General features: G+C 36.1%; 1 protein-coding gene across 1 annotated transcript; it reads left to right on the top strand.

The window, feature by feature from the left end:
• Positions 1-492: 492 nt before the first annotated feature.
• LOC129726502 (uncharacterized) lies at positions 493-15,368 on the top strand. Its single transcript, XM_055683294.1, has 2 exons — positions 493-4,104; positions 13,741-15,368. The coding sequence occupies exon 1, from the start codon at positions 996-998 to the stop codon at positions 4,065-4,067; it is 3,072 nt and encodes a 1,023-aa protein (XP_055539269.1). The 5' UTR covers positions 493-995; the 3' UTR covers positions 4,068-4,104; positions 13,741-15,368.
• Positions 15,369-15,713: the final 345 nt, after the last annotated feature.

Raw genomic sequence — 15,713 nt, 5'->3', positions numbered from 1 at the left:
TCTGCACACGGACTCCAAAAATCTGCGTTTTGCAGACAAATCTGCACATTTGGTATCCCTGATTCTTCTTCTTCTGCGGTATATTATTTCCGACCGTGTACCCAGTTTATTAAAAATACTACAGAGATGACAAGGCGCTCACCGTTATGGGAAGCGTCACACCAAAACGAAAAACGGCGATACAAAATCATAGAGTGCCTGTATACATATAAAATGGCGACACCATCAAAATTGGAATGAAAATTATCCAATTGAGCAAACTCGTATTGAACTCGTGCGGGGAAAAGAGAAAGGATGTGCAGAATATCAAACTGAGTGGATCCTAATCAGATTAAAGTAAAAACGAGAGACCGTGAATGAAAAAAGCAGCATGACAATTTACTAGTGCGCTTGCTCTAAGAAAATCCGTTAATCTCACGTGCAGATAGCGCTAACGAAATGTTTTTCTCGCATGTTTTTTTAAGAAAGACTGGCATCTCTGGATGCCAAATGGATATCACTGGCTTGTCAAAAAGACGATTTTTATTAATGATAAATTTTATTGGAGTACTTTACTCCGAATATTTTTCCTTGATAAAAACGTGTGTAAGCTGCTCATTTTGAAATAAAATTAATTATAGTTTTCGCAATCCAAGTGAAAAAGTGAAAGAAAAGCAAGTAGTACGACGAAACTAAGAAAATTTCAAAAATAACGTAAAGTGTATTTCGATAAGAGTGTTATCATTTACTAATAGCGATGAGTCATTTTCTATTGCTACTTGATCGAGAGGGCTATAATTGTGCTGTTTAAAATAATATGTTAGCAAGAAGTTAAGTACTAAAGAACATTTTATTTGTTGATTTGGCTACCAAAAAGGTGAATGTTGTACATTGTAGAAAATAAAGTCAACTGTAGAAAAATCAAAACATCACAAGAATAAAATCTAAAAGTGAAGGTGTTTGGGAACTGAATTATAACATTACTACTGCAACGATAGCAAAAAAGTTACTAAGCAATGAAAAAATTGATCTCAAAATTCGAAACTAAAAATGAAGCTACTCCTAGCAAAGAAACCAACAGTTTTGTCGGTAAAACATTCAAACTAAGCAAAGATAACGTTGTAACTGTAGAAGAAGTATTAGCTGAAGGGGGATTCGCAGTTGTATTTCTTGTCAAAGGACAGAAAGGAGATAAATATGCCCTGAAACGATTATATGTAAACAACGAGCACGATCTGGGTGTCTGCAGCAGGGAAATTAAAATTGCAAGTAACTTGAGTGGTCATAAAAACATCATTGGATACATTGACCATAGTATTAACCCAAAGGGTAATGGAGTTCACGAGGTTTTGCTTCTAATGCCCTATTGCAAAACTAATCTTTTATCTTTAATGAACGCGCGAGTTCCCAATGGGTTCAGTGAACAAGATGTCCTGCAAATTTTTTGCGATATAGCAGAAGCAGTAGCACGGTTGCATCAATGTCAAACACCAATTATTCATCGCGACCTTAAAATTGAGAACATTCTGCAGAATGATATTGGAAATTTTGTGCTTTGCGATTTTGGGTCAGCTACGGCTCGAGTTTTAAATCCAAACTCTCACGGAAGGACAGCAGTTGAGGAGGAAATACAAAAATATACAACCCTATCTTATCGTGCACCAGAAATGATCGACTTATTCAGCGGCTACGATATTACGGTTAAATCAGATATTTGGGCACTCGGATGCTTATTGTATAAACTCTGCTTTTTTACCCTGCCTTTTGGAGAGAGCGCACTTGCTATTCAAAGTGGTCATTTTAGTATTCCAGATAATTCCAAATATTCCAAAGAAATGCATCAGTTGATCAGATACATGCTTGAACCAGATGCTGATAAACGTCCGAATATTTATCAAGTCTGTGAGATTGCTTTTAAAATTGCTGGAAAAACAAACCCCGTAAGAAATTTAACTAAGTGTGCAGTTCCACCGATTGAGCTTCTAGCTGTACCACCATTCGAAAGTGAATCTAAACGCATTCCCTCTACTGGTGTGGCTAACACTAAAGCAACGAAATCGTCAATCGTCCTAACTACAGAGGCGGGCACATCTGTTGCCCCTCGCCAACGCCCGAAAGCATCACAATCAACAGTAAACAATAGCTTCTCACTTGGGCTTCCGCCCAATCCGTCTCCCAAGAATATTTTATCATCACCAACTCCAGGGATGGCTTTATCAATAACGCAAGAAAAAGTATCTCAACCGGAGGCTTTTGTCGCCAGCTTCACTGCAAACTTTCCCCCTCCGCTAACAAATGAATCAGCCGGCAGCAGTATTTTTCAAACAGCTTTTCCGGATCCATTCCGGGAAGCGGATGCTGTTGTTGGCCAAGTTGTTCCCCTTGCTCATTCTGATGCACAAAGCTGTACAGGGAGTGTGTCGCAAGCGTCGTCAAATTCGTCAATACTTCAGTCACCAATACATGCACCTGGTACCTCGATATCCGGAACTGCTTCTTACGGCTCTAGCGGAAGTGGTTCTATTCCACCCGGAACCCTTATACCTCCAAAGCAATCGCATATAACAGGACACCGACGAAATATGAGTGATACGTCCGCTTTCAATAAAGCGTACACTACCGAAACGTCAAAGTTCCTCGCTCCATATGATGCATCGTCCAACAATTATCAGCCACCAGAAGCATCGTCTGGAGGAAACGGATCTGAACAGAACCTTCGATCCATTCCAGCAACTTATGAATCACGTTTGTCAAATCCTCATCTTACTCCATCCAACATCAATATCCAAACGCAGCAAACGTGGAATCCTTTTGGTGATCCAACCCCTTTCGCTCAAATGACGGAAGACCACATCTTCGGTGAAGAGTTCGATAAAATTCGCCAACAGGGGTCTCAAGGCAGTCTGAAAACACCACCCGAACCCACATCACGGCATCCTTCTCTACCATTAGTTCAAACTATTCAAAGCCAACCCATTGCAACATTTTCACAACCACAAGCTCAGTTTTCACCGGAAAACGTTTCAAACACACCGGACGACGATCCATTCAGCGCAGCACCATTCACGTTACCACCATTGCGAGATAGATCTCGTTCCCTCAAGCAAGGTATAAAACGAATCATTGTCATTGATGGAGGGTTTTCTACACAGCTGGCAACCCATGCTGGGCAAGCAATTGATAATGATCCGTTATGGAGTTCCAGATTCAATGTTACCAATCCAAATGCAGTTATCGAAACCCATTTAGATTTCCTAAGAGCTGGATCTGATTGTATTTTGACTAATACATACCAGGCGTCGATTGAAGGATATATGGATTATTTGGATATGAATGAAGAAGATAGTTTAAAACTAATAAAAACCGCAGTGGAACTTGCCAAACTTGCCCGCTCTCAATATTTAGCGGAAAAGTTGGAAAATAAATCAAACAAAATTCCATGGGTAGTTGGCTCAATCGGACCATATGGTGCACATTTACACGATGGTTCGGAGTACACTGGTAGTTACGCAGATACCGTTCCATTGGCTCGCATTCAAAATTGGCACCGGCCCAGAATTAACGCTATTGTAGAAGCCGGAGCAGATGCATTAGCTATTGAGACAATCCCTTGTTTAAGTGAAGCCGATGCTTTATTGGAACTAATGTCTACAGAGCATCCAACAGTGCGATTTTGGATTTCGTTTCAATGTAAAGATGGTGTAAGTACTGCTCACGGTGAAAATTTTGCCGATGCTGCCGTTGGTGTGTGGAACAAAGCGCGTTTACTGAAAAACAATAATTTACTTGCCGTGGGCGTAAATTGTGTACATCCGCAACACACACTGCAATTGCTGAAGTCCGTTCATGATTTGGGTTCATCTAATGAAGACAAAATTCCATTAATCGTATATCCAAACTCAGCGGAAGTTTGGGATGGAAGCGGTTCATGGACAGGGGAGGAAAACTGTGTTCCTCTAGAAACCTATGTGCCACAATGGATCGAATATGGAGTAAAATTTGTGGGCGGCTGTTGTAGAACAAATGCCAGAGATATTAAGCGTCTTAAAAAAACAGTTGTCAATTTGCATAGCAGCAGAACTTCCTAGGAATATGGAAACAAAGGCAACGATAGCTATCAAAAAGGTAATTGTGTTAAATAAGTATGATTTGCTGCATGAATGTTGCATAGGAATATAATATAATAATAGGGGCACGAAACAAGCCGCCCGGTAATAGGGGCATATAACTCTGTTGGCTTACAAAAACAATCGCATCTTTAAAATTTGAACGTGCTGTTAACGGGGGACCCTAACCACCCCTCTGGAAGGTGGAAAAATTATGAATTTTTGTAATTTTTTTCAGATGTTTAGAGTAAAGTGAAATGTTGGGGTATTTTGGCTATTCATTAAGGAATATTTGAAGATGTATTTTGCATGTCGTGAATGCCATTTTAGTAAAATTTTGGTTAAAAAAAAATAATTTTTTTCATGAAAAATCACTATTCAAAAAATCATGAAACATTGAAAAAAAAAACGGCTAGGTAACGAGTTAGATAATCCATTTTTACACGCTAGAAAAAAAATTCAGCCAAATCGGTTCAGTAGATGCTATGAAAAACTCACTACCAGTTGAAAAAACATGATTTCGAGAAAAAAGCTGCCAACAGCAATACTCACTATATTTGAACCCACGATATGCAAAATACATCTTCAAATGTACCTCAATCAAAAGCCAAAATATCCGAAAGCTTACCTCAAACAACTGAAAAACAAATCACAAAAAAATGTTATTTTTCAACTTTATAGAGCAGGGTCTCCCCTTAATTCAACTTCGCTAATGATAATCGTGCATCTGAAATGCACTTCATAACATAAAACTGCTGATGAGAAAAGGGACCATCCACATACCACGTGGACAGCTTTGGGTGATGTCCACGGTTCATACAAAATTTTTAGAATTTATATGGGCAGTTGTCCACGGGGGGGTTGAAAACGTTAAAAAACTGTCCACGTGGTATGTGGATGGCCCCAAATGTAAACCACGCCTATTCTTAATCAAACCGTTACACAATGTTCTATACGTCATGAATGCCACAACATTACATTCAAACATCTAACTCAATATTTACATCAATGGTAACGGTTTTGAATGAAATGTTTTTGTCTCGAAAATTTAGTTAACCATGTTACTGTTTTTTTTTTTTCAATTACGTCCAATACAGCAGAGTGAATAGATAAGGTGGCACAACCACCAAACGAACCGTCAAACGCTGAATCAAACGAGCAAAGTAAATAAACATTACTGTTCACTAGACTTTTTGGAAAGGAAATTGTAATAATAACAGAAAAAAGATACCTCTCGTAACTAAAGTGAAGCTATTAAAATGACAAAAAACTTCATTCATCACTTGCAATTATTTTCAAGTTTACTTACACTGCAAAATCGGATGTTTCCGGCAATAAAACAGTCTACCGAAAGACAGCAGAAATCCACCCACAGCTTTCTCACAATCGGATTCTTTGGATACCGAAAGAAACTTACATTCTATACGGTTCACTGTTTTTTATTGTTACTAAAAACGCACTTTATTTTTGTTTTGATCGGATTTTCAACTTGTTTTGAACACAATACACAACATCATCACATCGTTGAAGTCATTGGAAACTTGCGCAAAAAATGCGGCTGCAAGAAACATTGCTGACGCAACGCAACACTCGAAAACCGTGTTGCTAATTTGAATGAATTTCTGTCTGCGCCACTCTCTATTGGCCCTGACCAGGGGCCTATAAACGTCAACATTGTGCCTACCAATCATAAATTCATCACGGCGTCAATATTTCATTTCAAATGCTTACAAAACTAATCTTATTCATTGCAAGTGCACATTGTACTGAAAACAAATGTTGAGCTCTTGTTTTTTCCACCTAAAACAACATTTACTCGAGAATAAGTCTACCGACAAAATGGGACGTTTACTCTATTTCACTTGTTTTAGGGTAAACCAACCAAAAAGTGGGTACCAGAATCAATGAGTGGTAGATGGAAAATGTATGGAGTTTGACAGCAACACGAGCCCCTTGGTCTATACACTGCCGCACAGTGGGGAAAATTGATCCGTTGGTGCAACAAAACCTCATAACTCCTTAACAATTGTTTCCACAGTGTTCATGTCTTCAGCAATGTTGTTCACCATAAAAAGATCTTTTTGAAAAATGTATTCAGGCAGCTTTAATTTTTTTTCTACAGATGGCGCTGACATCTATCTTCTGAATAAATGGTGCTAGCCATTTTGTTTCTTTGGCAAAGTTGTGTTTATCATCAGTTGACATAAATTTGTCGAAAATATTACAACTGTAGAACTGACCGTTAACGAGATAAAATTATTTTCATTATTCATAAACCCAAAATTTCAGTAATTAGGGGTAATAGGGGCATAATGAGCACCCTAACTTGGTTGCTGATTTAAGCATGGAAAACGACAAAAATTTTAAGCTGTCTTCAGTGCAAAACTTGAATTAAATATCTATAATTAAAGGTACACTATTCACAAATTGAAAAGTTTATCGTATAATGGTGAAAAACACAAATTAAATTCATGCATCAAAAACTAGCAATCAGTCGATGTGTGGGGCACAATGAGCACCCCACTGGGGCATAATGAGCACCTACGGGGTATAATGAGCACTCTTATAGAACATATCTGGAAACTATGTAGAAGTACAACTTTTTTCAGTGTATGATGTGACATCATTTTTGAGAAAGAATATTGTCGCCCAAGTAGAAAATCGAACTTTTCGACTAGCGACATTCGATTTTTCTCTCATAGCGTATATTATACATAACGTCGGAAGTACTGCGCTGTATAGCAAATCAGATGTGCTTAGAGTGGTTTACCGGTAAAACAAAAACCGGTAAAACCGATTTTTTTCTTCAATATCGAAATACCGGTATTGGAGAGGCGAAAAACCGGTATTTTTGGTATTTTTCTTTAAATTGAAAAAAAAAATTGTCACATTATTCATAAATCATTGTTAGGCTAATGAATGCTACTCACTCAGGTATGCGTTACAAATCACATGACGATGTATACAGGGAGTTAGGTAGCTCACTTTAAATCAAATTCATTAAGGGGTGATAGAGGACCCTATTTGATGAAAAAAATCCTTCTGCGCATATGGACAAAATTTAACTACTGCAGAGTTATTCTCTTTTTCTAGTTTTCGGTTACCTTTAACGAGGTCTATCACAAGAAGTATGATAGCTACCTCAATTCTGTTGGTTCCCTTGGAAAGCTGAGAAAATTCCGTAATCAATAAAGCCTCAAAAACGTCGCATTAGGAAGAATAAGAAGCACTTAGAAAGGAACAAATATGAAATCAAATGTTTTTGAGAACTTAACAGCAATTTTCTCTCTAAAATGTGTGATAAATATGGGGTTTGTTGTTAACCAAATTAAACATTGAAGTCTACTCTACTAGTTGTTCTTTGACACCAAGCATCTAACTTTTTTAGTTTAGACACAATTTCACTTTAAAAGCCCTCGTTTAGTGCGGTAGAATTCACAATTTTCTGCTCGTTAAAGGCAAACATAATTGAAAACTGAAAATAGTGAATAACTCTGCAGTAGTTGACTTTTGACCATATGTGTAGAAGGATTTTTTTTTCATCAAATATGGTCCTCTATCGTCCCTTGAAGGATTTTAAGTGAGCTCCCCAACACCCTGTGTAATAAATACATTTAGACAGAAGCAACATTAAATTTTAATTCACCCTTACCTATTTATCAATTTTTGTTATCTTTTTTTTGTTCTGCTTGGATTCAGACGATGTGTTTGTGTGTATCGATAATATGTCAAAAAACTTCATATCAACAAAGCAAAACATTTATTTTTTAAGTAGAACAGCTAATATCTTTACACACTCATACTAACAGAGGCAACGCGTGAGTTTTGAACCTACCATTTTAACTACAAATTATGAAAATCATAGGTTGAGGCTGTAATCACAATCATGTCAGCGAAAAATCGCAAGTCATTATTTATTTTGTGCTATTTAAAAGTAAAATTAAAAAAAATAATAAATAAATATAACTTTGGATTCGGAATTTATTTTTTGTTGATACAAAGTGTTTATAGGATAAAATAATCAATCAATAAAGAATTTCATCCGAAAATTACTGTCATATGTCACATTTTTTGTTTCTCCATCAGGAGCTAAAGTTAATAAAATAATCATAATAATAATAATTTGGACGAACTGTTTACAGAGCATCGAACAGAATAAAGAAGTATTTACCTTCGATTCATTCGGATTCGTAAAAAGTAAATTCTGGTCTGATCGTGATTTCTTTTTTTTTACTTCATTCATATACTTTTCTCAAAAGTTTCAAATATTGTTTTTTTTTACGAAATTTAAAGTTATTCACTAATTTAAAACTAAGTTTTGCGATGTGAAAGAAAATTTAAATAAAAATCTGCATGTTTTTTGTTATTACATTAGTTTCGAAATTATGTTCTCCGTAATCATATCACTAGATTCATTCATTGGAGTTTTTCAAACACTGTTATCCAGTGTTATATCTGGATCGTATACCACAAAAGATTAAAACAATGGTCGCAGAGGTCCTAATCTTACAAAAAATCTGGATCGTAATGAAGCAGAGGTACTCATAACTGCAAAACATAATCATGCAGCGACACGTCCATACATAGATGTAACTTGAGACGCTAAGCAGAAAATAAATTTCAAATCCAAATTTATGTAGGTAACGTCTTCGGTAGTGGCTTACTTCGGCAGGTTTTTGCATAAAACTGCGGCAGAAATTATTTCTCAACGCGTGCAATCTACTAAATTATTATCACAACTAAATTTTTATGCACTCAGTCGTCAATTAAGAAATCGTAAAATATTTTCGGAAAGCTCTCACAGAGCTAACTATTCAAAAAATGGCTCAGTAAATCGGATGATGCGTAACTATAATCAGCACTGCGAAAATATCGACATCACCATGGGCAGAAATCAAATAAAAAACCACTAACTACTGGAAATAATGTATAGAATATAAGAAAACATTATAACTGTAGTCTACATTTGCTTGACGAAATAAATAAATAAGAAAACCGACCGAAGAAAACCACTACCGGAGACGTTCGACACCCTATGTCTTTTATTATTTTTAGTTTTATCTTAAAATAGTACAGAGAGAGTGACTTGCGTTTTTTTGCGGGCAATCATTACTTCCCCGAACTATGATTTTTAGAATTTTGTAGTTGAAAAAGTAGGTTTAAAGACCACGAGTCACCCCTGGTTTGTATTAATCCGAAAAAAATAAAAAATACCGGTTTTTACCGGTTTTATCGGTTTTTATTTTTATGGATACCGGAATGCCGGTTTTTCGAAATGTCGGTAATACCGACCACCCTGGATGTGCTATACAGCGTACTACTTCCGACGTTAGGTATAATGTACGGCATGAGAGAAAAATCGATTGTCGCTGGTCGACAACTCCAATTTTCAACTAAATGCATTATATAAAATATAATTTCAATGTTATTGTTTTTGACAAATATATTTCAAGTATTCAAGTATTGTTCAGTTGAAAATTAGTTGGCCATGTTCCCTTTTCTTTTGTTTAATTTTATTCCATTTAACAACGCTTACTTTTGTTTAATACACTGTTCTCTCAATAACAAACTGTTTCCTAGTACTAATTATTCCCTAGGGGTCTTCATACTACTGGGCGTCAGTTTTGAAAGACCCCCGAACACAATTACGGTCGTGTTGCATACACCGGCATTCAGCATAGCCTACTGTAGGAAAAACATCGATACGAAAACTGCTGATTAACGATTTTTAACATGATTTGACACGAAAATAATGGTTGCTAAAATTCGCATTACTGGGTAAGTCGCAACTAGTAGCAGCTGATTTTTGGTTTAGTACTAGCACAGATAACAGATATCCAAGCTAGAACAAAAAACTCCAGCAATCACGTGTAAGATTTCAAATTCTTACTTTTTGGAATGCTAACGACATCTTTCTGCAACTTGCGACTTTAACCATTTTAGTGATGTAAAGCGGGCAATGTATGCAGTTTGCGAGGATGCGAAAATGAACGGGAATAGAAGGTGTGACTTTTAGGCTTAGAAAAAAATTTTCCCTCGTCCAGACGGAACTTGAACCCGCAATATCCGTTGTCTCCGGCAAGGTGTTTTGGCCAATTAAACTACTGGGAAAGGTATAACTAAGTCGTTATACACTGTGTGCGTGAAGAGATCACTCTCTCAGTTACAAAAATAAACTCCCACCGGGCAGTGTGTGCAGTTCATCGTTGGCGTGCTGAGATACGGGAACACAATAGTAGAGGGTGATTCGACTTTGGTTTAGAACTAGTTATACCTTACCCAGTAGTTTGATTGGCCAAAACACCTTGCCGGAGACAACGGAGATTGCGGGTTCGTGTCCCGTCTGGACGAGGGAAAATTTTTTCTAAGCCCAAAAGTCACACCTTCTATTCCCGTGCATTTTCGTATCCTCGCAAACTGCATACATTGCCCGCTTTACTAAACTTAAAATGTAAGTCATATGACAAAAATGAAATTAGTTCGTAAAGCACTTTTAGTGATGGCAGCGCTGGATTATGGTCAAACCTGCAGACGCATGGAAGTTCTCTCAGATAACAGAGTCGCTGTTTTTGCAACGATATAACACTGTTTTTGTGAGGTTTGTGTTTTTTTTCGTGGAATCGTTTGGAACCGGGAAAACAAAACCGAGAATTTCACTGAACATTACAAGCCGGGGTGAGATTGTGCCAGTGGGGGTGGGATTGTGCCATTCAAACCCATTTTTTGTCAGCCATCTCATGGCGATCACAAGACCAAAATTTCTTATCTAAATTTCCTCGAATAATTAACCAAAAAAGACTAGTTCTGTGACCCGGAATAGATGGCTGACATAAGAAAACATTATAACTGTAGTCTACATTTGCTTGACGAAATAAATAAATAAGAAAACCGACCGAAGAAAACCACTACCGGAGACGTTCGACACCCTATGTCTTTTATTATTTTTAGTTTTATCTTAAAATAGTTACAGTGCATAAAACAGTTTTATTTTTATTCATCTTTCTATTGGAAGCTAACTTGACCAAGGTAAGCTCCCCGGTAGTAGCATTCAAATGGCTCGAATTTTGCCTAGAGCAAATGGTTCACAACGATAATCTCGCGGGAACTGTAGCTGATAGATGTCGCCAAGAATACTCACAACTATTGAGTATGCATTCGACGAAGACATTGCTGACTTCCTACCTTGATACTTTTTGTAGAGATCTGATAGCTGCTTCAGGCAAGAAACTTCCTAACTTTACTGTGTTTATTAAGAAGATTCTGATTCTATCGCATGGCAATGCCACGTTGGAGCGAGGTTTCTTCGTGAACAAAGAGTGCGTAGTCATGAATTTGGAAAAAGACAGACTTGTAGCGCAGCGCTTGGTGTACGATACAGTACAGAATGCCGGAGGAGGACACGAAATTGATATTGATGAGGAGATGCGTGAGCTGCTGAAGTAACGTGTTTTAAGTGTTATGAAAATACTCTTTTATATATTACTCTTTTATATATCGAATCTTATCTGGTTGAGGTAAAAACGATTCCTTCAAACGTAGTTTGGCCTAGAATTCCTCGGTAATGAGTATTATATGCGTTGTTTATAAGATACTTGTAGACATCTCCTCTCGGAAAGGTGACATCCGTCGCATTTTTCGATTTTTTGCGACTATATCTCTTGATTCCAATAAGGCTGAACACGTCAAAAAGTGACTTAGAGCATATTGAGATGTAAATCGAAAGTCACGCTTTTTTATTCCTTAACTGCATGTAAAACTACAGAATTCAAAAGTACAATCAACCAGGAAAAATATTTGGTCCCGAGATATTCACAAAATAAAAAGGGTGTTTTGCTAAATTCGCAAAAAGTGGAGGCAGTCCCATTGGCCGAGGGGTCCACCAATCGGTACAACACTTTGTACTTATAAGTTCCGGACCAAAATACATCGTCTCACAAATTTTGGTCGAAATCGGAGATGGTCGATGCATTTCCTCGGACACTTGACATGGAATGACCCATATGCAATTGTCAATTTATGTGTGAAAACAAAAGCAAAAATATTTCCCTCCTTCACTTTCGCAAGTAAAAATCAAACTAATATCAACAGAGTCGTCAGGGCCAATTATGAAGTGTTTTGCACTTGAATTCGCTCTACTGGTCAAAATATATAGAATTCATATGCGAAACACTTTAGAATTATTTATCGTGCAACACCACGTTTTTAAACGGAAAACACTTTCAATTCTCGTGTTATGACATATAGACATTAAGTGTTTGAATTTTGAATCTCAAATGAATGTTTACCGAGCTTCGAATGATTTTTATTTGATTTTGAAATGAAAACAGTTTTACATGGAAATGTTTACATATAGTTTAACCTTTGTTATTCACTTGAAAGGGATGTTGGAATCATACGTAAATGAAGTGCGACTCATAGATGTAAGTTGATATGTGCGACAATTTGAAACGAAACACTAGTAAACATGTATAGCCGTGTGAAGTTGCTTTTTTCTCCAAACTGTAAATCATCGCATCTCGTTGTTCCGAATTTTTATCACTTTTTGCTATTGTTTGCCGATTACGTTCAGCAGATTCACCCGATTACGGATCACGGATGAAAAGTATATTCAGAACTGAGCCATACATACATACAAGAAGTATTCAACTGAATATTTGTCAAGCTGCTCAAAACGTAGTAGGGGAACAACGGGTAATGCGGACAGGGCGGGCAAGATGGACCATTGCTCATTTCTATCCGAACTATTGATATTTGTACAAAATATTCATACTAATCATACCAGCAGAATTTTGTGCATTTTGAGATTTTATATAGATTGAAACAATAGTTAGTTGTTTGAGAAAAAATCAAAATAAGTTCACTCTCAACAGCAAAGTGATGTGATGTAGTTTTCTCCGTGTCGAATTTTAGCTTCAGCTGCTAGAAAATTTTGGAAAGCTGCAGTTTTCAATGTCGTTGGAATAATTAGGAATATTTCTAACAAGTGAGTGAAGATAGTTTAGTGAAAATATTATTTTTTCGGAAATCAAAGTGATCCAAGAAATTGTTTGCCTGTTGGGCAATACGGTCAGTTGCTTTGAGGACAGAATGGGCAGTCTGAGAAAACGACGGGTACAGGTTGGGCTCGGGTTTAAGAACCCTAGCACTTAAGTCGTAAAAGTGGCCGCGTCCAAAATGCACAAATGAACTGGAAATCACATATCTTGCTCTAATCATCTTCGGTATGCAGCATACCATAGTGATCCGATTCGACTCTACAGAAAAGGTTTTTTTTGAAGATTTGGTTTATACCATGATTAAACCCGATTTAGTTATTCAAGAAATTGGACGACCAAAATAATCTGTAAACAATCCGACGAAGAATGCAGAAGCATTATCAAAAAAAAAAACTGGTGATACATATCGATATCACCGCCATCCGTAGAAGGACATATTAATTCTTAATTCAAATTTGACTGAGTGCCAAATATATCTTCGAAAAATGAATTTTACTAAAACTATTCTAGCTTTATAAAACCCTTTGATTTGGGATTATTTTTTGGACTGCATTAGCATAATGTTTAGGTAATTGGCTAACTGTGAACAAAACGGGATCATCTCATTTTTTCATTGTTATTTGGAATGCTTTATTTCAACAGTTGTGTTTTTTTTTCAGAATGATATCTGGAAAACAAAAATACATTTCCACAATCGCACCTCTAATGCATGGTCGGCCTTTAAAGATTTTAAACCGCTTCACTCCGACGCAGTTGGTAAGTTACATTTCAATTTGTCAAACCATATTGAGATTTTCAATTCTGATACGTTTGTACTTCAAAAAGATGCTTAAATCATTCCGTATCACTTATACAGCTAGTATACATAGAATATTGCATATTCAAACACCATCATAGCTTAAATTATTTAAGAATAGTGATATATTTTGAATGAAGCCTAAGGTGACAAAATGATGATTTAGTTTGGTAAGCTGTAAAAGATTGGACAAAAATATAGTTGTATATAATTATATGTATTCCTTCAATTTAAGGAGAACCTTATAAACACGTGAGTAATAAAAACAAAAAATGTTCCTGTTAGAATCTTCTTTCGCGTCCTTTGGTAAGCAACAAACAATACTTTGATATGGAAATGATCATATCAGCGGTATATGATAAATCCTAATGATCTGCATTTTCAATATTGTATTTAGATTACCCATGCAGACGTTTTCCAAAATGCTGTTTTGAAAAAAAATCGTTCGTTCAGAACCAGTTTCTTATATTGAAATTTGTCAGTTTGCTAACGTTATAAAAAAATTTCAAACTTCATTTTCACCACCTTTTTTATTTACCTTCAGCTTCAATACAAGCTATTTTCTTACTTCATGTTTATCTAGTCTATTGCGAACAGTTTAGGAGCTTCTTTCATCATGTATGTACCTTAGTAGCTCTCCACAATTGTATTGAATTAGTCATATAATGATTTCTAGCATATTAATGAATTTGTTTATTATTGCCAATTTGCTTCGGAAACACATTTGCAAAACGTGTTAGGTGTGGGCAAGCTATAGCTACTTACGAAATTTTTTTATATTGCTCCTCTATCATTGTAAATAATATCTAGAGGTGATACTAGCTTACCGATAACAGTTTATTTATACTTACCTATATCCCATTATACATTCAACTAATGTAATTGCAATACCAGGAAATAAAACACTAAAAATATATCAAATAGTGAGGTTCGCAACAAGAGGAATTCGTTTGTTTACTATATGTTAATAGAATTTATGAATTGAAAAATTATAACTGTCGAAACATAAATCGATGAAAAAACATTTTCACTATATTGCAATGTATGACACAACAAAAATTAAACTTACCAAAAATTGAGCCTTTTAAAAACGCCAAGTGAGATTATAGTAAGATAAACATCCAAACATTATTAGACAACTTTGAATGATTTGTTCAATTCAAATTTCCATATGTTCAGAAACATCTATTTAGTCTTGAGTTTAGCTATCTCACAATTTAAGTAAATTAACAACCCTAGTCTCAACTGTTGGAATGTAAAATAATAAAACCAATAATTACAATGTTAACGATATTTGTTTATAGATGCAAAGACAAAACGTCTAACAATAAACACATTTAGTTTGTGAAACAAATTTACCTGGAACTGTTTGACAACAATCAGTATTCCAGTGAAGCAAAAATCAGAAAGAGATGCTACACTCCCACAATTCAGCACGACTAGTAGTAACAATTGATAGTTAAAAATACAAATAAATTATTTCAGAATGTTTTCAAGTGCACTCTTTTGAAAAACGTACCGAAATTCCTAGTGTTTTTACATATATTTCGAGTTATTGCGTCATTAAAAAAGATGAGCTTTTTATTTGGATCGCCCAAACCAACACCGATACTTAATTACTCGCTAGGTATGATATGGATATGATTTTTCTGACAACTGCAGATGCGGATGCGGATGGGATCGATACCGATACGGAGAGGATATTGTAATCGGGTTTCAAAAATTGATTTCTCGATTTGGACAAAATGCAATTGAAATGGTTCCAATGCGGATATTATAATCTAGGGACGGGTACACTGCCGGTACCCGCATAACTGTCCCATACTGATTTTGGTC

Source organism: Wyeomyia smithii, chromosome 1 (assembly GCF_029784165.1).
Source record: "Wyeomyia smithii strain HCP4-BCI-WySm-NY-G18 chromosome 1, ASM2978416v1, whole genome shotgun sequence".
NCBI classification, from domain to species: Eukaryota; Metazoa; Arthropoda; class Insecta; order Diptera; family Culicidae; genus Wyeomyia; species Wyeomyia smithii.
This window is presented reverse-complemented; position numbering and strand designations above follow the sequence as displayed.

Excerpts from the sequence above, each read along its gene's own strand:
- LOC129726502 (XM_055683294.1), top strand. The coding sequence starts at position 996 with ATGAAAAAATTGATCTCAAAATTCGAAACTAAAAATGAAGCTACTCCT.